Genomic DNA, 22,905 nt, shown 5'->3' on the forward strand with positions numbered 1-22,905 from the left:
AGAGTTGCATCTGTCACTCGACCCTTCTCTGCCAAACTTTGAAAGTTTTTGAAGATCCCCGGATGCTGGATTCTCTGGCGATGCAACGATATCGGACGTCCGCAACGTGATGTTGATGTTTCCGGCGGCGAGCGTACTCGCTTCATCATCGCATCGCTCTTCCTCTGTCTATTATGGGTGACGCAAGCACTGCTACACATCAGCGAGAAGGTGCGGAGGCCGAACTCTAACCCTCTCTACTCAATGCTGATGGTGCCTGCGTAGATGCGACTCGGTTACCGTAACGAAAGCCTCGGAGTTTGACGGTTGCAGAAGCACGCGCCGAGGATTCTCTTTGGACGCATGCTTTCGGCCATCCAGCAACGTTAATGGACGAAGATTTGCTTGCAGGCAACTCTGGGCACGTCTCCTCGGCGGATCGCTCATAGTAGTCTACCCGCCCTCTCTGTCGAACACCGCCTTACGCTCGCGCTGCCCCGTGCGGCCTATAGTCCGGTTTAACGTTGACTTTTCTCCGCTCTCGCCACGAATTGCCCGTCGGTGGCCCGATTTGGCAAGATACTCTACGATCTGACGCTGCACCGCACCATTGCCGTCTTCTGCTGCTCACGCAAGGAGTCCAATGCCCCTGGGCTTGCTCATGGCGAAACGACCCTTGATCTGCGTCGGCCTTATGGAGGATATCCTCTGGACGATCGGACATCTACGTGTACTCCGCCTGCTGATACGCTCCTCTCCCTCCGCGCCGCCCGTCAGCGAAGCGTTCATCACGTCCCTTACTGCCAGCTCGTCCCGCGTGGTTCTTCGTAGCTTCCGACGGTGAAGACTGTTCATCCCCCAGAACGGAATCCTAGGTACCTGCGACGGCGTGGGCAGCAGGGTGGCTCTTGCTCTCGTGTGTCAGCCTCGTCTGACGGAAGATCGCGTGACGCTGTCAGTCGGGTAAGTCCACGTCCAGACTCATGTTCGGAACATCGATATGCTCATCCGCGGTTCGCGAAAGCTAATCTTCAGGGCGGTCGTGTTCTATATGTGTTGGCCGTGACTCTCGGTTGTGAACCGTTTGGTAGTACGAAGGACGTTCAGCTGCCCAACTGCTCTCCAGATCGCCGTCGCAATTGGAACGCATCTTCCTGCTGCCGCCCGGACGGGCCTACTTGGTGCCGCCGAAGTTCACGGTTGAGGTACCCAGGGAATGCACCTCCCACGCTCCGAGAGCCCAGCAGCTGATGTAACGCGCCAGTTCCATAGGATGTACTGTCTGGTGCAATACGAGGCACGCAGGGTTCGATTCCTCTCAAGTCTCGCCTAGGCCTCAAGGACGATGACGACGTCTTGCGCCTATCTTCATATCGCTATGCGGTCTTGACCTCTGGCCGCGAGGACCGAGTATGCGAGATTCCGGTGCTGGTGGTCCAAGCCGTAACGATCCTTATCACAGGCTGATTACTCGGGTGCTAATTCTCCTCGAACTTCGAGCCATGACAGAGAAGTGTGCCTTCTTATTCAGTTAGGCTACGTCTGCACCCCGGGAGCCGAGCAATGCTCCCGCTATAAGAGTACAGTCGACAGCACACCCTGCCCCGAGTTCTGAGTCCTCCACCCGTCAGTGCCACCACAAATGTCGTCCATGGATGATGCCGCTACTCTCATCGCCGAGTACAGTGACCTGTGCGCGCTTCCGCAAGCATAAAATTCTGTGAAATTGAACTTACCGCTCACGCCCTTCTGCAGCCGTCTGTCGAACTATGTCGGGATCGTGGCTTCGGGTGAGTACACGTGAGACTGCCATCCTTTATCGAAGAGTGCGTTGACAGAACGCAACTTCTTTCTGCCCCGACGCAGTCGTCTTCCTGTACGAATGCATCATCACAATTGGGGGCGAGGTGGAGCTGTTCTGGTTCGCGAAGTGGACGGGCGCAACCGTCCTGTACCTGCTGAACAGATACATCGTCGGGTTCTATTCCTTGTACATTCTCGCCACGTCGTTTGTCGCGATATCACAAGCAGTACGTCATCCCAGCACCGTGTAATCAGAACTTATTGGAGACTGACAGAGCATTCTATCTCTAGAGGTATGTTGCGTTTACCCCTACACTGGCATGGGGCTCAAGCGGATTATTCCAGTTGCGATGCAAGCATCAAGTTCGTTCGGGTAATCTCTGTCATGCAGTACTTGCCATGGGCGGGTGAGCAAGTCGATTGTTCGGTGCGACTAACCCTACGAACTGACACGCGGTTAGCGTTCTCCGCTCTTCGTGCGTTGGCATTGAGCCAGAGCTGGCCTCTTGCGACTCTCATCTTTCTCCTCTCGTGCCTGCCCGTCGGAGTCAATATGGTACGTGCGCGCAAGCGGTTTCTCATGGCCAAATAGACGGTAGTTGGCTTCAGCTCACGATTATCCGTAGGCTCAGTTTCACTTCAACCTTGGAGGAGTGGTGATACCCGTATACGACTGCGTGGGCACGTACGACATGCCTCCATGGCTGATGCCGACGTGAGTGAGCTGCTGTGTATGTTGACAGCCTTCCTCGTAATCCTGAATCGTTTGCCAGGTGTACGTCGACCTCGGACAGAGAGATCGTAGCGGACCACTGATGCACTGTGTTTGTATTAACTATAGTGACAGTGATCTCCCGGTCGTGCTTGATCGTCGCCGATATCATGGTCATTACTATCACTTGGCGGAGGCTCCATGGCCCCAACATCGGGCGGAGCAAGTTGACGTTTGCACACGTCCTTCGGCGTGACGGTATGTGCTCGCGCGCGTTCTGAATTTCTGTCCTGCGAGTCTGGAAAGCGCTGACGCTGGGTATGCATCTGTGCATTCAGGCATCATCTACTTCATGTGAGTCACGTCGCCCTCCAAGCGCAGTGCGAGACAAGGCTGACGGAGCCTCCATACGTACGTAGATGTATAGCCGTCCTCAACGCGCTGCACTTGGCCCTCACTGAGCTGTCCACGGTAAGGCTGTGCCGTTATGAGCCTTCGCAAATATCATTGACATTGACGCATACTCGTCCTATAGCTCGACGAGCCTCTAGAAAACTCTAGCCTCGTGACGGACTTCACAGAGCCGTGCGTATCCTCCTTCCCTGGGCCTAGGAGCCCCACTCCTACCGAACAGACCGACTCACATGCGCATGTACATCGCACGCAGATTGACAGGCATCCTCGTCGGGCGGTTTCTCCTCCACCTGCAAGCAGCGAACCGCAAGGCGCTGGACCTCCAGTCAAGCATCCACTCCGAAGCGCACGGAGCCTCGCTCGTCTTCGCGCGCGCCGTGGGCTCGCTAGGGTCCTCGCTCGGAGTGGAGGATTCGGAGGACTCGGAGTTCACGGGAAGTACAGGTGACAGCTTGATAGAAGGGTCGACCGATGGCAGCAAGTAGAATGTGGTGGGGTGATGTCCGGCTGGATGGTCGTTTCTCGGGGATTACGGACTCCGGATCCTGCGCAATAATTAGAGTCCTTCAGGTTGCCTTCAGATCGACATAAAACGTGATACAGTATGCGGTCGACGGTCAGCGCTGCAATTGGGCCAATCCGCACGAATCTGCAGTATGCGCTGGCTGCTGGAGAAGAGGAAGAGTTAACTTTCGAGACAGACCGCAGCGGATCCGGACACATCCGCGCGTGCATCCCGCCGATCGCGAACGCTTACCTGAACATAGCCTCCGCGCGGGCGTTCCATCTTCTATCTTCTGCAAATGCAACGGCAGAGGTTCTTTCCGCCCAAACGACGGCCGGGCACCTTCTGCCGAGCCACGGCAGCATAGGGAGGTTTGTTCTTTCTGCCATAACAGGAAAGTGTTATCGCACGTCCTGCTCTCGTCGTCGTTCCGGAAGACACAACCACTTCAAGACATAGGATAAAACGTCCGCAGCTGACTCCTAACTGGAGGGATCCACTGCGGGATGTGTCAAACCATGTAGGCCGGTTCGACGTGAGTCCACTCTAGACGTTGTATCCTTGATTTTACTGCACCCAGGCGCCTTCGTGACCAACGCAATCGAAACCTTCGGTCGAGGGATATAATACCAAGTCATTAGAGGGGCCGTGCACCACCGCCCCGCACATCCTCTCGCTTACTTGGCCTAACAGGAGTTCACGATGTCGTCGCAGGACATGAACGCCGAGTTAGTCGCTGAGTTCGCCGCCAAGTACGTACCCCCGAGTCGGAAGCCGGTCTATTCCACACCTGTACTGACATCTTTCGCCACAGCATCGTCTATGGATATTGTCAGCTCGCCGCCGGAGGTTCGTCTTGGATCTCAGTGTCTATCCAACGTCTATTCCAAGTGGTATTAGGTATTGACGATACCTTTCGCAGTGTTGTTCATCTACGAATGCCTCATCACCGGGTACGAGGAAGTCGAATTCTTCTGGAAGGCACGCTGGACGGGGGCAACGGCGCTCTTCCTCGCGAACCGGTACTTCTCCCTTGGGTGGTACATCTACAACATCATCGGATCCCTCGCTGTGCTCGGTGCGCAAGTACGTAGACCCCATGGTTTACCATTCCCTTCGATGTATACTCACTACTCATCGCTGACTGCAGAGGTAGGAACGGGTCGACGATGATCCGTGCTATGAACCCTTCACGCTTACGGTGTCGTTTCGTCTCGTCTCGGTAGCTGCGTCCCTTTCGCGCAGTCCTCTCTGGTTATGTCGGTGATCCAGTACCTCCCCTGGGCAGGTCCTGATGGTCTGAGCTATGGTGCACCTTCCGGCGGAATCCGCCGGAATCCGGCGGAAGCAGGCGTCAATCACGAGTAACTAAATTTCTTATCCGTTTGTTATCCCTCATAACAATTCGCCAAAACCAACCTCCGCACTCTTGTTGGTCCCAATACACTTCAACGGTTCATGCAATTGATTATATGGTTCAACGCTTCCGCTGTTTCGCGTCACGTGGGGAGCCTGCTCAAGCTGAACTACGACTTATGGTAAATCGCTCTACTGAAATAAATAACCGCTTCACCCTTAAGCCTGAAGCGCTTCAGTGGTTATACTATACTCTGAAACCCTAGTGAATTATGCTTAAAAGCAGCGCATAATCGCTTAAGTGGTTCTACGAAAGAACATAACCCACTCCTTGGGGGCCAGTTAAAGCATAATTAACGTCTTGATAACCAACCTTGACTTCTCTGATCCCTAGTGATCACGTGGCGCGTGTCCCAATGAAATTGTCCGCATTTCCTTCAAAGCAGCTGCCGCTTGTAATGATTGTATAGCGCGACCACTGTGAGAAGGGTCCAATTGAAGGCACTAGTATCACAGACACTAATTTAAGCGAAAATCTCGAGGAACTGCTTATGCGGATTTGGCCGACATGCAAACAGTGGAACCACTTAAGTGGAAATGGTCAACATTCAAATAGTGGAAACACTTAAGTGGAACTCGAGAAAATTGAAGAACCACTTAAGCGGAATTGGCCTATGTGCAAATAGTAGAACCACTTAAAGGGTTTCGGTTAACCGCTTCAGTGGGCAGGGGTAAGACAGATATAAGCGGTTCAGCGGTTTAGTGGAACCACTCCATATATTGTATGAAGCGCTGTAGCGGAACGGTGAAGCGCTGCAGCGGTCCCACACATCGAACAAAGTTGAGAGTGAGAAGAGTGGAAGTTATGCCAGAACTCAACATAGAAATAAAGGAACCGGTTAATTTATGTAGTTAGGCATAGAAGAACCGGTGAAGCCCCTTTGGACTTAGGAGGGAGAGAGTTTCTGGCTGGAGGCCGACAACACTGGAGTAACTAGCTGGCAACTAAGACGTTTCTTACTTGTCTTATCTTATCAGCCGGGCCGCATTATCCGCCGGAATTCCGGCGGATTCCGGCGGAATCCGGCGGAAAGTGCACCATAGTTCTAGTGTTCTCGGCAGGTCAGTCTCCGTCCAACGTTGCACGGACATGATCAGGCGTCTCACTCTCCCACTCTTCCTACTTTGCAGCGGCCGCTGGTTTGCGCGCGCTCGGCGTGAGCAGGAGTTGGCCCCTCGCCGCCTTTATATTCTGCCTCCATGTCGTGCCGTTTGCGTTGGAGTTCGTGAGTACCCGGGCCCGCGACCGCTATGCAGCTGATATCCTCTGGCTTATGCGAACTACGACTTGCATTACAGATCGCGTTCCACTATGGTTACAGCGCGATGTACATCGCTGGCGTCGGTTGCGTTGCCTTCGATCATGAGTCTTACCATATATACAAAGCGTGCGTATCCCCTTCCCTACATATTCCGTATCAGTGAAGGATGACACCCCGGTTTTTGCAGGGGTATGTATGCTATCAACATCATAGAAGCCAGAGGATAGCAGTATTGACTTGTTCGGCACGCGGCATGCGGCAAGCTACAATCGCTGGTCAGGCGTGTTCGATAGCGGCGGACGGTCTCGTCATCCTCGTCACCTGGCTCAAGCTGTCTAGGGGAATGGGCGGGAAACACGGTCTGGCGTACATTCTCTTGCGGGATGGTGGGTAGTGCTTCCTTGGTGAAGGCGGAATGGATTGGCACTGACGCCTTGATGACCCTGTCGTAGGTACCGCGTACTTCTTGTGAGCGTCGTTTTGAGCAGTGGGCTACCGAAGATTCGTTGCCGACCCGGAATCTCCTCTTCTCCCAGATGCTTCCTCGTCCTCGGCACCCTGCACCTCGTATTGACCCTGCTGTCGGTGAGTCAAAGTCTAGCGCAAACCGGACACGCTTGGCTCGAGAGGCTGACCTCTTATCCAGCTCGCCACGCCCTTCCAACCGACGAGCTACGTGCAATACTTCATGGAGCCGTAAGACCCTCCCTTTGCAGCCTAGCCTACACGCTCCAGTCGGTGATCGATTGCTAACGACCAATGTGTTCCTTCCCTACCAGGCTGACAGGTATCTTCGTCTCGCGTTTCCTCATCAACCTGCAGCGTGCCAACCGCCGTGCCACGCACATGGACTCGAGCATATTCTCCCGTCCTAATGGAGACACGGACCTGGTCTTCGAACGCGTCGTTGGCTCGCTTGGATCCACCCTTGAGTATGACGACGACGAAGTGGATGAGGTGGACGGAGACGCCTCCGAGACTATCAGAGAGAGTGCTATGAAGGCTGAGGCTCAATGCGAGCCCCATGCCTCAGTCTCGGTCTCTGTGGAGCCTTTAAAGGTCGAGGGGTGACTGGGCTGGGAGATTTTACGGCCGGGTGGGTAGGATAAACGTTTCTCGGGTTATTGTTGGCAGTTGCCAAGGGGCTTCGCATGTACGAGTACTCCATGAAGAGTTCAGTGACAACTTGGAAGCTGCGAATGTTCGCTTTATCATCAATGACTGCTGACTGCTTCACGGTATGGTCAGAAATTAAGTGCCTTTCCGACACTCGGGGCGGCGAAAGAGAAGAGCTCCTCGCCCTAGATGAGTATCTACATGAAGCCTCTCGGCCAATAGTTCTCAGTCACTTGAGATCGTGACGAATATATCCTTGACAGCAGTTACAATACCGGAACACGACATCATCCCTTGCGAAGGATGTTGAGGCCGTGATACATGCAAGTAAGTAGAGCAGTACCGTGAGGGATCCCCTCAGTCTCTCAGGAAGCTCGTCATACATTCGTAACGCATCTCAAGGCATGCCTTTCGTTTGAGCGGGGACGACGCAGCAGCTATCCTGTCCATCCCGACCGGAAGTTGTGACCATCTGCAAGGCTTGGTACATCGGGTATCCTGGGGCGGAGGATCTGAACGTAACCTCCTGTAGCGTACACATCTCGCTAATGAGCTTCACAGCGAATGCGGCGATGTCTAGCCCTTCGGGCATGGTGTACATCACGATGAGACGGAGAACCCGCGGGGGGATGCCTTGTATAGCAGAGGCGAGGGTCTCCTGCATTCAGTGGTCAGTGTAGCCCAGCAGATCGATGTATTCGTGTTGCAACCACATCACGAAACCGGGGGTCACACCTGTACGCGCGTACCTCGCCCTATAGTTCGCGAATTAGCCTGTATAGGCCCAGTAGTAGGGCCGAGGTTATAAGCGTGCTCCCAGTTAATACAAACAGCCAAATTTACTTACCATTGACGCATTTGCTTGTAATGCGACCCCCTTCCTGGATAAATATCTATATTGGAGCATCCTAGTAGGACGCTCCTCGGTAATTGGCCATCAGATTGAGGATAGCCTGTAAGATAATGAGCCAATGACATGAACCTATATTTACCCAGCCGGAAAGTTAACAGGTGACAGCTCGTTGCCGAACCAGGTGTCCTCACACTCAAATCAGCATATGTAATCAAAATAATATCATTAACACAGACAATACTCGTACAAGCTCTATGATACGCCCGTGGAGGTCGTTTGCCTCTATGCTACAGTATGATTCACGCGAAGAGTCCCACGCAACGCACTGTATGGAGCCACTGAAAACTCGTGCCCTCACCGCTGGCTTGTGACACGTGAGCGAGCGCGATGTTCTTGATTATCCCCACAGCCAAGCCTGGCTCGAAAGCTCCTGCAGAGTGAAGTGCGGATGACAGCCTAGACGTACCTTGCATACTGAGCTGCAACAGCGCGTCAGAATCGTTGTACTCGAGCGAGGCTAAAACATTGATGCGCCAAGAGATCAGAGAAGCTAGGGCACCCAGAATGATCAGCATCAAGGTGCACATGGGGGTGGGAGTGGGAAGAAGGAGGGAGTGGCAACTGGTACATGGGTATGTAGGTGACCAGGAGTAGTGGTACATATCGGTTGAGCCAGAGGACCAGCATCAGCAAACGGGGAAGTTGACGATAGGGCAATACGCGTAATGCGTCCTGTGTAGGGCGTGGCAGGTCCCGGTCCGAGTACCGGGCGTCTATATTGCCTGATCGGGCACGGTCTACCAGACGTGCCTCTGTATTATACCATCGGACAGTGCGGTGTCCTGTAATGAAACGACGGGTGCCTCTGTAGTATATAGAGCTAGATATATCAATGCATAGCTTTGTTATGGATATCCTGTTGCTGAAAATGCCCTCATGTGATCATGCAAGCGCGCAACGTGTCGCGTTTTCACTGCAACGGGAGCATCCTTTCCTCCTGACCAATATCCCTCGGAAATGTTAGTATCATTCAGTTTCACGAGGTCAGATAATTCACATTGTTGGAGTAAATAATATTTGAGGAAAGTCTCATTTAGGCAAGTGGGAGTTGCTTGTAGGCCTTTCATAGGAAGTGTAAGGGTGTTACAGGCAAAGTTTTGGGCTCAATAAATTCCTTACTTTCAATAATTCGATCTCTTATTCTTTGCTATCCGGGGAAAGAATACTTTCTTTGCAGTGTTTAGGCAAGCTCCCAATCAGACGCCCACGCCCCTCCCCCACAAAAAGCGGCTGCGCAGACTCATCTCCCCATCCACTTCTTCTCTCTCTTCTGCCACCACGCGCTGCCTCCGTTATCTCCGGTCTCTCTCTGCCATCATCCCTTGCTCGTACTGCCTGCAACCGCTCGACCTTCACCGACAATGCAATCCTAGTCACCAGCAAAGAGCAGTCAGTCACGTCATCCGCAACCCCATCGAATACGACGGCGTTAGATGCCTCAAGGATCCCGGAGGCTGATGCTGGGCTACGCAGATCAGCCCGTACAGGAGCAGGTTCGAGGAGGATGACGACGCGTGAGTATATGCATATGTACTAGTGGCTATATGCGTATTATGCAAGGGTCGCAGTCATGGAAGAGGTACCGCCACTGCAATAGCGCCACCAGACCCACGCGAGGCGACAGCAACGTCGTGCACGCGACTCAGTAAGTGATTCACGTCTACCCCATGCCTCTTTGCCCTCCCCGATCCGCACATGTCGGACACCAGGTGATCAAGCGGCTCAACTCGGCGGCGCACTGCGATACGCTGCTCCCGGACGACCAGGTCGCGTCGCGCACAGTAGAGGACATCGAGGACGAGCACGAACATGGGTCTTGTCCGTCGACGATGTTTCAGAACGCCAGTGTGTCCTCGAGTCGGGGCAAGAACAACGGTGCGGCGCAGTCGCGCGCATCTTTGTGCGACTCGAGATGGCAGTGCAGACGGTTGGACGAGCTGCCCGAGCTGGGCGACCTTGCGCACCCGTCGTCCTTGTGGACGTGTTCCCGGTCACCCCGGTGGAGACAGGAGGACGAGAGCATGGAGGACAGCGAGAGCGGAGAGCGGAGAGGATGAGATTGCGGTGGCAGTGGGCCAGCTGAGCATCAGCGAGGATGAGCAGGTGCGTACCCTGGGAAGATGAGTGGCTTGCACTTGCTTGGGGTGAAGGAGAGGCGGGACGGTCGAGGCAAAGGTGCATTTATGCTCCATTTATCATCTTTGTCTGGCGATGCTGAGCGTGTTCACGCGCATATAGGCGGTTCCCCAAGGTGCGGATATGGTCTCCGCTCCCCCCTGCTGTCTGGAACAGCCAACGACGCCAGTTTGAAGAGTTTGTCCCTCGACTGCTGGATATCGACACCCAGGAACTTGCTCTTGGAGCTCTACATCACGTACATGCATCCGGTGCTTCCCATCGTACACAAGCCTACTTTCATGGACGACTGGCACAGGTGAGTGCATAATCAATGGCCTTCTCATACGAAGTCGCTTAACGGGATGTTCCTGGTACAGCAACCACGGCACAGACTCGCCGTACTCGGGAGAGTCTGTTTACTCCGATGCCGCCTCGTCCATCTCCTCCTCACACCTCGGCCCACCACGACGGTGGGTGCTGACCCCACTCCTGCTCGCTATGTTCTCGCTCGCTGCGCGCTACTCGCCCAGCAATTCTGTTACTCGCATTTGCTCATGTATCATGCCGTCGTATTTGATTATCTATGAATTCATTCAATCTTCTCGTGCAAGTGTCTGTTGGCAATGAATCATGAAGGCTACTGTAGCTCTCTCCGTTCTTCTTCGTGACCCTGTACATACAGGTTATTATCATTATCTAATTATCTTACAGGCTGTTCAGGATCCGATGGTCAATTACAGGGGAGCGTCCTTCTGGGATGCTGAAATACATTCATTAATCCAGGAAGGGGCCCGTATTGTAAGTAAATATGTCAATGGTAAGTAAATTGGGGCGTCTGCATTAACTGGGAGCACACTTGTAATTCAAGTCCTATTACTGGACCCATACAGGCCAAATTGTAAATTACAGGGTGAGATACGCCCATATATCTGGGAACCCCGGTTTCGTGATGAGGAGGTGGGCAACAATGGACACAGAGATTGTCCGTTGCTGGCATGTTGCCAACACGCTCGAAGTCAGAATGCATACAACTGCTGACCGGAGGATGACTACTCACCTTGGGCACGTGTATGCTTGTCCGAGCCAGTGTATTCAACGTCAGCAGGGAGGGGGGCGGCGCAAATGCGGAATGCGTGTACGCAGCGCCGGACATCACGGATAGACTTATGTTCTGTCGCCGGCTCCGCCGTCTTAAGGTGGTGGAAGATGGACTCGCAGTCTACCTTCGTCTTGTCCTCGTCGACGCAGGAGGTGGCCGACAACATGAAGGCGATGGAGTATGCCCGGATGTTGCCTTGTGTGTGCAGCGTGCAAGTAAGGTGCTCCAAGGTCCCTGCGATGTCCTGCATGGGTGCGTCGTGTCTTGCGCACCTCATCGCTCATGATGTGTACAATGCACCTGATCAGGTCCTTGATTTCAGGGTGCTCATGGACTCACCAGAGGCCGGGCCACCAGGCGATGTTGAGAGCAAGCTCGCACGCTGACACGTGGTGGTGGTGAAAGTCGTCTGTCGCCATTCGGTGGAACCGCAGACAAACAGGCATGTGCAGGAACCACTCAGACATTTCCTGGCAGAAGACGCGATGCTGTGCTTCTTCTGTTCATAGTCCCAACCCACGCGACTTATCGGGGTGTCTTTGAGAGTCGGCGGATGGGGGTTGAGGAAGTATGAGCTTCGAGAGGATGTGGGCAAGGGGTGTCGATGCAAGGATCACTTAGCCAGGGTATATGCGGGGTAGGGGGTGCAGATTCAACAGAGTAGATGATGCCACGTACCTGAGCGCATACATTGCACACCATGATGTGGTCGCTCTGCACAGGTGTAATGTCGACGCGCTGGTTCCGAGCACGGTGTGCGAATACGCGGATCTGCAGAAGTTGCGCCACAGGCGGCCGTTCGCCATTGAACCTGTGAGCTCAGGTCAGTATACGATGATGCTCGAAAGCCATAACGTACTTATTGCTTTCTCTCCTTGTCAGGAATGTTCTCGATGTCCTCTTCATCTAGTATATGCAGGGTAGGTCAGTAAAAGAACGCATATAGTGACCTAATTATTGATGCATACCTCCTTCAGCCTGCCTTCTGCTTCAACTGCCCTGCATGAAGCTCTTCAACGTTTCTGGCTTCGAGCGCTGTGCGCATGGCTCGTTCATGACTGCGATCGCTGCCGTCCACTGGTGGAAGCTTGCATGGCAATCTTGAGGAAAGCGGACGAGAAGTGGACGAGGGTGAAGGGCACGGCCGGTGGTGGTAAAGAGACAAAAGTGGGGAGAAGGGGAAGTGCGCGCAGAGGTCCGTTTTGTAGCCTGCCTGCCAAAGTCGCGTGGGCGGCGGCTGATCCTCCACTTGCCTGAAACGTACACCGTGCACGTCATACGGCAAGGCTCGCATACGGTCATGTGGGTGTGTTTCAGCCTCGGGATCTCCTTTTGTTATGGCTGGCCGCTGGCAATGACGACGACATATTTATGATGCCCATTCAAGGCGAGGATGAGGACAAGGACGACATTCTCTGTATGCTCGAGTTAGATATGCACGCTAGCCCTCCAGTCGCCTCTTGATGCACACGTGCAAATGAACACATTTTACAACCTGAATCTCTCAGGTATGTACAGAACCTGACCGTGCTCCTTCATTCCTAGAACAAACAGTTGGCTCATTGCAATCGAGCTTCGAGTCGGACGGAAACATACAGGTGGCTGTCTAGTAGACAGTTTCCAATTGGGCAATGCAGACGCCCAGTACTCGGACCGGAGCCTGCCTCACCCTGCACACATCGTCTTGTGGGTATTCCCCTATCGTCAACTCCCCCGTTTGCTGATGCACGTACCATTACGCGAGGGAAAGCCCTGGCCGGTTTCGATGGGTGTTTCATTGAAGTGCACCAGACCGCGTGGGATCTTGGGATGCGAGCCCATCATCGACTCTGGACAGCTAATCTCCAGTCTCTCGAGACCCTTGATGAACCAACAAATGGGACCGAAGGCCTCCGCAAGCTTGAACGAAAGATCGTGCGTGTCCAGGATGAGTTCTCTCATGCGTTGCGGCCGGACGTCGGGCTCCTTCAGCAGGAAGAATAGAAACGACCTCAGGTCTCTTAGTTTCCAGCTGAACCTGCTTCCCCAAGAGGATCTTCACCCCTTCCTGGTACAGGGAGTGTTGGAGCAAACCATCGAACATCGCCAGAGGAGCAGAATAACGTAGAATTCTGTTTGTCCAGTACGATAGTGTCGTGGTACAGAGGCAAACAGATGGGGCATAAGGCGCCCATCCGCACACGAAAATTGTCGCAGGCGCTACGACGCAAGCAAGCGCTTGCTCGCTCAAACACGAAATCCAACGCAAGGGGGTATAACGTCCTATGTTATTAGCTCCCTGTCAATTCACATGGCGATTGCGTCCGCTCGTTAGTAGCCTATTAATTTGCATTGTTAGACGCGGCAGTCCCTCCACTATCAATTCTTAGTCTCCTCAATATATGTCTCCGGTCCGGTGGCGGTGCCTATGCTGTCCGGTGCTCACTGCTTCCCTGTCTGGCCACTTTCGCTCTCCTGTCTGCCGTTTGAAGGATCTCTATGATCACCTTACTGAACCCTCTCCAGATTTCACACATACACCCATCCACCTGTATTCTATCTAGGAAAAATAGAATTGAATCACATACAGGCATCGTAGTCACTCTATACTTGGTTCCACCTCAGGACCACAGGCGCCGGTCCCTCCTCCATAATAGCTGCCGACCAAACTTCGCTCAGAGTCTCACATTCCGGCATTCTGAAAGCTTATCATATACATTCAGAGTGGAGGGAACGTCTCCTCCATGAACTGAGAAATGCTGCGGTACTGTGGGGGTAGACGAGAAAATGGTATATGAGTTAGCAACCTTAAATTAGGGTAAGCGAGGATGTTGAACGGCACAAAGAGAAGACAATGGGCATACAGGGTGTGCCAGTTGGAGCAGCAAGTAAGTAGTGGGAGGGAAAAGAGCGTGCAAGACCACACAGCGAGTAGGGCTCGAGCTCGGGGAAGGCTCAGCGTAAGGGAGGAGGGAGCGCCAGGTAGGGCCCAGCACAAGTTAGCAAAACCCGTGGGTACCCAAGGATAAATCCGTGGGAATACCCATGGGTAAGTACATCCACGGGTATAAGTACCTGTTTCCCACGGGTTTTCAAGGATGCGGGTATGGCTAGGTAAACCCGTGGGTACCTGCACAACCTAATGTTGTAGCCACTAACCGTGGGATTCTGACGATATAATATACATATGTTTCCGATCAAAACTGAGTGTGCTATGTTGAAAATAAACTTGCCCAAATCCGGAAGGATGGGCTGTCTTTCGCGCCCAAAATAGTAAATAAGCGCCCGTGGGCACGAAAGACAGCCTATACTTCCGGATTTGGGCATGTTTATTTCGCCTCTAGCACACTCAGTTTTGATCGGAAAAATTCATGTGACATATCATTAGAATCGCACAGTTCGTGCCTACAACATGAGGGTGTCACCTGGGTCATCTGCAGGCTGCATAAACCCACGGGTATCCGAATATCATACCCACAGGTATGGGTAATCTGTGGGAACATACCCGTAAGGATGCGGGTATGACCTTTGGATTTTGAAACCCCGTGGGTACGGATAACGGGTACATCCGTGGGTCACTCGTGCTGGGCCCTACTCGACTCATTGCATATTGAAGAGCGTGACGCTGATCCTTTCCCCATACGTTTGGACTTTGGCTCTAGATACCATCTGTTGATGACAATTACCAAGGATTATTCACTGTCAGGAATTGCTGACATCGTGATACTTACATCAGAAGTCCCGGAAATTGCTGTGCACGCTGAGGCAGCGCCCACAGCGCTCCTCAGCACAGCCAGCACTCCCGCACAACAGCAGCAATAAGCGCCAGAACCTCCGGGACGTACTCTGATGCCTGCTACTTCAACACCCTTCACCTAGCAAACAATTATTGTGAAGATGTCGATACTATCAACTCCCAGGTATGCTCTGATCGATTTTGATGACATGCATCACAGCACAGCAACTCACATGAGGCCAGGAAGTCCAAAATCAGCATGTACTTGGGTGATCTACTGCAAGAGACACACTCCAGGTACAGCCTAACGACTCGGGAATTAGGCAGGAGAAATGCTATATGGTATGTGTGCAGAATATCAGGCTATACGCTTTCGCCGTTCTCATCTGACATGTCATACAAGTTGGAGGGTCCGGCGTCAGTACCCCCAGCACGCTCAGCGCCCTCAGTGCATTCAGCAGTTTCCCGGACTTCTGATGTACTTCACCTATAGCCCACTCCTCTAGGAGTGTGCAAACAAGCAACAGCCTATAAGAGAATGCTGGTAGAGGAACGTGAATGCATCCCCCCTCAGCAATATGCAAGATGGCGCAGCTTACCGCAAACCTCACTTCAACAAAGGAAAGCTTCACGGATGTCCTCATCATCGGAGCTGGTCCCGCAGGAGTCATGTGCGCGAACGCACTCAACCTTGCTGGCATTAAGGTCTGCATTGTGGACAAGAGGTAAGTTGTCTCACTTCTTACCAGCATGCCTTGCGTGCATGCCAACTTATCGGCTTCATCTCATTCTTCGCACCTCCAGACTCATCGGCCTCGCAGCTGGACAAGCTGACGGATGCCAGCCATGCACTATCGTGATCTTGCAGGTAGGAGTGTATTCCTTATCATATAACCATCAGAGATCACAAACTAACATTTCTTCTCAGAGCTACGGATTGGTGGAGAATCTCTTGAAGAGATGTCAGCCCGTCTGGAAATTGGTAGGCCGCCATTACCTTATCAATACTCGGACCATTTTCACAATTTCTGCAGATATTCTGGAACCCTACCCTAGTGTTGGCGTGAAGTCTAAGTACCGTGAAGCAAAGTGTGCCATGAAGCGACCAAAAATTTAGCTGATGGCTTCACGGTGGCTTCACGGAGTCTCAAGGCCGCCTTGAGGTGCCTTGAAGTGCGACTACCCAAACTCGGCTGTGAGAGAGCCAGCGTTAAACAGATCATGTGATTGACACGACACGGTATCTGATGCACCTCCGGGCCTCTCTTGACCATATTCCGCTCCTTCTGCCTGTTGCTCTCCTGTTCGGCACCCTGTTTTATTGTCTTGATCATCACGAAACTGGGAGTTCCAGATATATGGGCGTATCTTGCCCTGTAGTCCGCAAATTGGCCTGTATGGGTCCAGTAATAGGGCTTAGGTTATCAGTGTGCTCCCAGTTAATGCAGACGTCCAAATTTACTTACCATTTACTTATTTACTTACAATATGGTCTCCTTCCTGGATAAATAAATGTATGGAAGCATCCCATAAGGACGCTTCCCGGTAACTGACCATCAGATTCTGACTATAGCCTGTAAGATAGTTGGACAATGATAGGCATCTGTACTTACAGAGCCAGTAATACGAATGGAGAGAAAGCTGCCCTAGCTCTCATGAATCATCGCCAACAGAAACTCGCATGGGAAGATGTCTGAAGATCGAATAGATTCATTGACAGTCAAATACAATACACAAGCATATTGGCGCCGAGCTACAGAGTCTGAGACAAAACATGGGGGCAAGAGGCATACGGGTCCTGGTGGCAGCAGAGTATTGAAGGAGCGGAATCGTTCAAAGACCTGCAAGGATACTGATCCAGTGAACATCAGCAAAATGGGCGAAAGCATTTGAAAGGGAGAGAGCATGCTTACCATTTGTAGGAGGGAGCCTTGACTCAGCAAGAGTCGTGCTACTGAACAGTATGGTCAGTGAAGGGCGCATGTACATACTCGTCCAGAGCGAACTCACCTAACCGTTGTCATCATCATTGTCGATGTTGCAAATGTGTTGCAGTGGTTGCAGGTGTAGCGATCGCCACAATGGAACCACTTCCTGGAGGTGAGACATGCACTGATCGCACACTGCAAATGTGTGTGTCAGCAAGCGGAGATACCCTGTGTATGGCACACGTGCATATGACTGATGATGACAATTGTTGTTAGCCCAGTGTCATTCTCGAACGGAGCGACACGAAAGTACCTTTCAGGTCCACCAGGTTGAACACACCATCCGCTGGCCCGACCGGCCTCTTGTACCTGTCAGTTACTGTGAACTATTTTGGGTGCAGTCAGCGAGGCGGCACAAGCACGTACAGCTGCGGCAATGGCGGCTGCAAAACGAGCGGCTGGTCGACAGGTTTCGGTAGCTTGAAGAAGACGTGCCATGGGTCGTGCAGCGCGTATGAGCGCGCCTTGCACCATTTGCGCTGTGAATTTCACTGAACGTTGAAACAAGGCACCGCAACCATCGTGAGGATGCTTGCTCATGCGGTAAGCTTCAAGCCATTACATACCAGACTAATGGGTTTGGGGTATGCGGGACAGTTGGCACACTAGTACCACACGCCGATGATTGGCTGGATCGAGCACTCTTCAGACCATATGCAATGGTGGGTGCATTCAGCAAAAGCGGAGGAGACAGGGCTACATACTTGAGTGCATCCATTGCACACCATGCCATGGTCGCTCTGTACAGACGCAGCGTTGACGCGCATGCCAGTTCTCAGTACGGTGTGCGAACATGCCAATCCGTGGAGTTGCACTGCTGGCGGCTGTTTGCACTACCCACCAGCGAACCCCAGGCTGTGATCGCAGGTCAGTATAGGACAATGTTCAAAGCTGGAATGTACTTACCAGGCATATTGCACGAATGAGCTGCTCAGCGGTGACAGTTTCTATGCGCGGGCGGCCTGGGGTAGGTCAGGATAAGAGCGCATATAGTGACCCAGTTGCTCATACACACCTTCCTCAGCCTGTCTGCTGCTTGTGTTGCTCTGAGTAAAGTTCTTTGCCGCCGAAGATGACCCCTGGGAGTTCTGCATAGAAGCCGAGGCATCCTTGGCCACTATTGAAGATGACGTGCTCGGCTTTGATGACTGCGCGCACCACTTGTTCATGACCGCATTCGGTGGTTCGCATGGCGTGTCATTGCAATTGTTGAGAAGAGGCAGGGAAGCAGATGAGAACAATAAGCACGGGTAGTGGTGGTCAAGAGACAAAAGCAGAAGAAGGAAGAAGTGTCGCGGAGGTCCGTTATGTAGCACACCTGCCAAAGTTGCATGGACGGCTGATCCTCCACTTGCCTAAAATGTGTGCGCGTCATACTGCACACGCATACAGTCATGTGGGTGCGTTTCAGCCTCGCAAGTTCTTTTAGATATGGCTGGCAATGACAACGACATGATCATGATGTTCATTTACATACAGTACTCAAGACAAGGATGAGGACGAGGATGGCATTCAGCTTGACTCCAGTCGCCTCTGATGCACGCGCACAAGTGAATACTTCTCAAACTGGGTCTCTCAGGTAGGTACAGAAGCTGATAATTCTATTTCTTTACTAGAATAAACTGTTAGCTCATTACAATTGAGCTTCAAGTCGGACGGAATCATACAGGTGGCCGTCGGATAGACGGTTCCCAATCGAGCAATGCAGACACCCAATACTCAGACCCGAGCCTGCCTTGCTCTGCATGCTTCGTCTTGCCCATATTCCCCTATCGTCAACTCCCCTGTTTGCTGATGCTAATCCTCACTAGCATAAGATTGTACAGTAGTTAATCTCCAGAAAATTACATGAACCTCAGACCAAAGCGTTAATTGTCTCCTGGCAGCCGCAATTCTGCATTTGGAGAGCTGTCGTGATTATGGGTGAGTTATAAGGAATTCATTGGGCTGCTGGTGTGTGTTCAATGCTCAATGTCTTAAGCATTACATTCTTGCAGGGGCTGTGGAGTTCCCGACACGCAGCTCTTCCGGGTTCCTGCACACAGTGAGTATGTACAGATTGGTGAACATTACTCGTCAGCTTATTGACAACATCTCTCTGACCCTAGGACCAATCCCGCAATCTTCCCAAATGAACTGATGCCATCTATCCTTAAATTCTTCAACACACCCTTCAAAACCAAGCCGCACCTTCTGGCCACGCTACCAGACGCTATAGAAGCAGTCCAGTGAATGTGAATGCTGCACTATAATATTCAAGATACGACAAGCCTTAGTGTAGAAATTGTATATCATACTCTGTATCCTACTAGTCCTACTGCATACCATCCACTCCCATGTCATGCATTCATGCCCTCGGGCTGGTGCAACCTGCCTGCCACTATCGGGCTCCAGACTGGTACTCCGGACAAACTTCACGGTGCCACGAGGCACTTCGAGGCCACCTTGTGGTGCCGTGAAGTGCCTCAAGGTGCAAACTCTGACGCCGTGAAGGCACCTTGACTTCACTTCGCAACAACACTACCCTACCCTGAATGGCAAGCTCCAGGTGGGCACTGGGTCGACATTGCATATTGGACCGGAGAATGTCGCGTGGCCCGCCACTGACTGCCTCTTACCCGTTGTCCGCAGAGAACGGCAGTCTCCCACCATCGGCGCCAAGAGCGCTCAGTATCCATTCGCACCTGTTTCACTCCAACCAGATAATTTTTGTCAGTAGTTACAGCAGGAATCAGATTATCTCACTCTATTATTAAGTGAGATAATCAAGCAGGGTAAAACCAGGTTAATTTTCCGAATTCCACGGGCATCAAAAGAAAGCCTTCCAGCAGGAATTGAACCTAAGACCTCCACACCGCAAAGGAGGTGGTGTTATCCACATGGCTTATGCAGCTACACCACTAGGGCTTTAGACTTCTGCTAAGTGCTTTAAATATATCACCATCTTTCGGTGCAAGACTTACGAAATTATTATCATCGGGGTTGAGTATTGAGTCTACAGAGCCACAGAACTGGGCACAGAGTTATGGCAACAACTTGTCTGAGGAGCCAATTACCCATAACAGACGTGAGACAAGGGGCGGAGTAATACTCTCATAGGACATAAGTAACAAAATACCAATGGGTCACTAGTTATAGGGGTAAAGAAGTAGACATGCCCTCGAGGATGTGGCAGTGATCCCATATATAGAGGGTACTGATGGTGAAACAATATAATCAGAGCCTTGATGCATGATGGGGCAGACGAACACAAGGAAGTCGAAATAGTGAGCTATGTAAGTACCACCGGAGAACGCTCATTTCTTTGAAGTCTTGCACCGAAAGAAGGTGATATATTTAACGCACTTAGCATAAGCCTAAAGCCCTAGTGGTGTAGCTGCATAAGCCATGCGGATAACACCACCTCCTTTGCGGTGTGGAGGTCTTAGGTTCAATTCCTGCTGGAAGGCTTTCTTTTGATGCCCGTGGAATTCGGAAAATTAACCCGGCTAACCTGTCCTGATTAACTCACTTAATAACAGGGCATGATCATCTGATTCCTGCTGTAACTACTGACAAAGATTATCTGGTTGGAGTGAAACAGGTGGTGGAGATCCAGGACCTCCTCCACGCGGACACCCGATTCAAGATCCTCGTCTTCGCGGGGGACCTCGCCATCGAGGCTGACAAGGCGAAGCTGCACGCGCTCGCAGAGGAGCTGGACAAGTCGGAGAACTTCGTGCGCCGGTTTGGGCGGGGAGAGACGGGCAAGTGGAAGGTGTTTGATGTGTTGTGCTTCAGCTCGGCAAAGCAGGATAAGGTCGACTATCTCTGTGAGTTTGCCACACCCACAGCGTCGCGTTTCCTGTCCCCGATCGCACAGCGCTGACTTTGTGTATCGCTATCGCAGATTTCCCGCCGTTCTTCCGCCCTCACTACTCCAAGTACGTGTCCCCTCCTCACCATTGATAATGCGACAAGAATCATATGAACGCTGACCTCTCCACTTGGCAGGGTGCTGCTCGACGACTGCGACTTGCACGGCCGGTCTGGAGGAGGCGGGTACGCCAAGTACGGCATTGACGAGCACGTTGGTGCGATCGTCGTCGTGCGCCCGGATGGTTATGTGGGCATGGTGGCCCCGCTCGACGGCGTCAAGGAGCTCAATAGCTACTTTGAGTCTTTCCTTATTTAGAGGTATAAAGGAGGTTCATGTATGGCATTCTGGGAGTTAGTTGGGAAATTGATCGTTTGCGACATTCGCCTCAGCTACGTGTTCTAGTTCCACATCTACTACTTTCGCAGTAGGCGGGGCCTCCGACACCCTTGATACAGCGGCAGCCCTGTTCTCAAGAAGACCCGGAAGAGTCGTGCGAGCCAATTACTCGCTGGAAGATGAGGGTTCCAGTACCCACGTTAGACGTCTCTCCGTGTGTTCCGCTCTCGAAGTCCTCGTCGAATGCCTTCCTATGCGCTTCCTGAAGGTCGAGCAGGAAGCGCGATACAAGCAGAGCCGTGAAGCTGCGTATGCAGATGGTCAGTTGAACGGAGTAGACAGACTTGTCATAGCCGAAGTATGCTCACGATTCCGCGAAGACCGTCACATAGCCGTAGCTGAGACTCTGGAGCGCGACGTGGATCTGGAGGTTCCGGTTAGTCCGAGTCACTGTGATATGTCAGTAGCGGCAGGCGACATACAGAGAGCATCGAAAGGATCAGATGCAGGAAGTGCAGGATAAGGAGGACGCTGGAGGGTTTCGAACGGTCTCTCGTCAGTCGCTGCTATGCGTCAAAAGGCAGAAGCCTAGGAAACAGAAGCGTACAAGAAGTACAAAGTTCCTGGAAACGCGGCGTGGGGCGTCAGAACTCGAGGAAGTACGGTACCGTTCTGCAAGAGCACGTCGGCAATGGTGAACGCCGACGTGTACCCCGAGCCTCTGCTCATGCTGTTGACGATCCCCGTCCGAGAGATAGTCGACCATGTGATTAGGATGAGGAGGAGGTCGGCGGCGAGGAAGCACGTCCGACACGCGATGACGATTGCGTTTGTTGTTGAGATATCATTAGCGCCATCTGACTCGGAGTCTCCTCGAACATAACAACCCACATCTAGCATTCGGTCAGCACCAAGGGGGATAGCAAGCACTAATGCGAGAGCGTACTTTCGGGATAACGACAGACTCAACGGGTCGACGGCCATGCACCCGAAGATAGGGTCGTAGTATCCGGTGAAACCGAAGGGATACAAAGACTGTATAGCAGTCAACAAGACGTAGGCAATGCATAGATCTATCGCAACTCACGATGTTCACTGCGGGCGCTGTGATCGACAGGACAAATATGAAAGCCGACAATGACATATATCTGCTCAGGGCGAACGCTCGCAGGCCAGCGAACGCTGGAGCGAGGCGGATGTCAGAGCCGAGATCTTGTCCCAAAGTGTACTTGACTTACCAGCCCAAGGGATGTATTGAAGCAGGGTGAAGCCTAGAACGATCTTCGCGGCAATCGCGCACCTGGCCGCGAGACAGTATTAGGATCACTGTCTTCAGTAGGGACGGTCGATTTCACCTCTGAGAAACTACTGAGTAGAAGCTCTGAACCACGAGAGGATAAACGCACCTGATCGGACATCGGTACGAACCCAGCAAGGTTCGCAAGTCGCAGTATTATGACGAGGTACCTGTTCACCATGAACAGCGCGGTAGCTCCGGTCGACTTCCAGCTCCAGAACAGCTTGATTTCCTTATCTATCGTCAGCAGATAGTCGTACAGCAAGAGTGCTGGTTGAAACCAAGTCAGCCCCAGTACGCATAATAGCATCAGCAAAATCTCCAAACACTTCCGAGGATTCCTGTGCTTGCAAAGTGCCGGGCCGGATTGCAC

The 22,905-nt window shown here is 52.4% G+C and overlaps 9 protein-coding genes and 1 pseudogene across 10 annotated transcripts in view; 6 read left to right on the forward strand and 4 right to left on the reverse strand.

The window, feature by feature from the left end:
- Positions 1-1,621: 1,621 nt before the first annotated feature.
- On the forward strand, positions 1,622-3,485 carry L226DRAFT_614402 (uncharacterized protein; the record flags this gene model as incomplete). The annotated part of the gene is made up of 11 exons (XM_067686634.1): positions 1,622-1,671; positions 1,735-1,769; positions 1,846-2,009; positions 2,126-2,189; positions 2,244-2,338; positions 2,409-2,499; positions 2,624-2,752; positions 2,833-2,848; positions 2,914-2,965; positions 3,030-3,079; positions 3,162-3,485. The coding sequence occupies 11 exons, from the start codon at positions 1,622-1,624 to the stop codon at positions 3,391-3,393; spliced, it is 978 nt and encodes a 325-aa protein (XP_067533735.1). The 3' UTR covers positions 3,394-3,485.
- A 681-nt stretch (positions 3,486-4,166) lies between these two features.
- Positions 4,167-4,853, forward strand: L226DRAFT_113709 (annotated as a pseudogene; the record flags this gene model as incomplete). Its single annotated transcript has 2 exons — positions 4,167-4,262; positions 4,336-4,853. Coding segments are annotated over 2 exons (347 nt in total), but the record flags the coding sequence as incomplete, so codon positions are not given.
- A 781-nt stretch (positions 4,854-5,634) lies between these two features.
- L226DRAFT_524298 (uncharacterized protein) lies at positions 5,635-7,162 on the forward strand (the record flags this gene model as incomplete). Its single annotated transcript, XM_067678877.1, has 10 exons — positions 5,635-5,677; positions 5,808-5,891; positions 5,961-6,055; positions 6,129-6,217; positions 6,279-6,280; positions 6,385-6,477; positions 6,544-6,559; positions 6,628-6,676; positions 6,738-6,787; positions 6,871-7,162. The coding sequence occupies 10 exons, from the start codon at positions 5,635-5,637 to the stop codon at positions 7,160-7,162; spliced, it is 813 nt and encodes a 270-aa protein (XP_067533736.1).
- Positions 7,163-7,604: 442 nt separating this feature from the next.
- L226DRAFT_524299 (uncharacterized protein) lies at positions 7,605-8,647 on the reverse strand (the record flags this gene model as incomplete). Its single annotated transcript, XM_067678878.1, has 5 exons — positions 7,605-7,865; positions 8,055-8,088; positions 8,200-8,252; positions 8,387-8,490; positions 8,527-8,647. 5 exons carry the CDS (start codon positions 8,645-8,647, stop codon positions 7,605-7,607), a joined length of 573 nt encoding a protein of 190 aa, XP_067533737.1.
- A 906-nt stretch (positions 8,648-9,553) lies between these two features.
- L226DRAFT_524300 (uncharacterized protein) lies at positions 9,554-12,801 on the forward strand (the record flags this gene model as incomplete). Its single annotated transcript, XM_067678879.1, has 15 exons — positions 9,554-9,613; positions 9,830-9,965; positions 10,045-10,223; positions 10,359-10,371; positions 10,413-10,554; positions 10,616-10,708; positions 10,950-10,967; positions 11,022-11,036; positions 11,148-11,195; positions 11,326-11,589; positions 12,060-12,160; positions 12,220-12,261; positions 12,315-12,374; positions 12,425-12,532; positions 12,725-12,801. The coding sequence occupies 15 exons, from the start codon at positions 9,554-9,556 to the stop codon at positions 12,799-12,801; spliced, it is 1,356 nt and encodes a 451-aa protein (XP_067533738.1).
- Positions 12,802-15,637: 2,836 nt separating this feature from the next.
- Positions 15,638-16,119, forward strand: L226DRAFT_572605 (uncharacterized protein; the record flags this gene model as incomplete). Its single annotated transcript, XM_067684701.1, has 4 exons — positions 15,638-15,777; positions 15,857-15,920; positions 15,981-16,034; positions 16,087-16,119. 4 exons carry the CDS (start codon positions 15,638-15,640, stop codon positions 16,117-16,119), a joined length of 291 nt encoding a protein of 96 aa, XP_067533739.1.
- A 1,492-nt stretch (positions 16,120-17,611) lies between these two features.
- L226DRAFT_536658 (uncharacterized protein) lies at positions 17,612-18,300 on the reverse strand. Its single transcript, XM_067681164.1, has 5 exons — positions 18,056-18,300; positions 17,947-17,987; positions 17,875-17,895; positions 17,745-17,854; positions 17,612-17,669 (listed from the first exon to the last, which is right to left on the reverse strand). Exons 2-5 carry the CDS (start codon positions 17,951-17,953, stop codon positions 17,646-17,648), a joined length of 162 nt encoding a protein of 53 aa, XP_067533740.1. The 5' UTR covers positions 17,954-17,987; positions 18,056-18,300; the 3' UTR covers positions 17,612-17,645.
- Positions 18,301-20,267: 1,967 nt separating this feature from the next.
- Positions 20,268-21,214, forward strand: L226DRAFT_524302 (thioredoxin-like protein; the record flags this gene model as incomplete). Its single annotated transcript, XM_067678880.1, has 4 exons — positions 20,268-20,315; positions 20,624-20,852; positions 20,930-20,963; positions 21,034-21,214. 4 exons carry the CDS (start codon positions 20,268-20,270, stop codon positions 21,212-21,214), a joined length of 492 nt encoding a protein of 163 aa, XP_067533741.1.
- Positions 21,215-21,383: 169 nt separating this feature from the next.
- L226DRAFT_435590 (uncharacterized protein) lies at positions 21,384-21,762 on the reverse strand (the record flags this gene model as incomplete). The annotated part of the gene is made up of 3 exons (XM_067674750.1): positions 21,384-21,540; positions 21,604-21,659; positions 21,718-21,762. Coding segments are annotated over 3 exons (258 nt in total), but the record flags the coding sequence as incomplete, so codon positions are not given.
- A 445-nt stretch (positions 21,763-22,207) lies between these two features.
- L226DRAFT_437509 (uncharacterized protein) overlaps positions 22,208-22,905 on the reverse strand; it is a gene marked incomplete at both ends in the record, with an annotated part of 1,770 nt that continues 1,072 nt past the window's right edge. Inside the window, 4 exons of the mRNA XM_067674776.1 lie at positions 22,208-22,270; positions 22,323-22,417; positions 22,474-22,535; positions 22,652-22,802. Of these exons, the coding sequence (XP_067533743.1) occupies positions 22,208-22,270; positions 22,323-22,417; positions 22,474-22,535; positions 22,652-22,802 (371 nt within the window). The remainder of the gene's footprint in view (positions 22,271-22,322; positions 22,418-22,473; positions 22,536-22,651; positions 22,803-22,905) is intronic.

Source organism: Lentinus tigrinus (genome assembly GCF_003813185.1).
Source record: "Lentinus tigrinus ALCF2SS1-7 unplaced genomic scaffold L226scaffold_19, whole genome shotgun sequence".
NCBI classification, from domain to species: domain Eukaryota; kingdom Fungi; phylum Basidiomycota; class Agaricomycetes; order Polyporales; family Polyporaceae; genus Lentinus; species Lentinus tigrinus.

Bases quoted from the DNA above. Each gene is read 5' to 3' on its own strand.
- L226DRAFT_536658 (XM_067681164.1), bottom strand. The intron at 17,670-17,744 runs GTATGTAGCCCT...TGCTCGATCCAG, and splicing joins TGTGCAATGGATGCACTCAA to CCAATCATCGGCGTGTGGTA.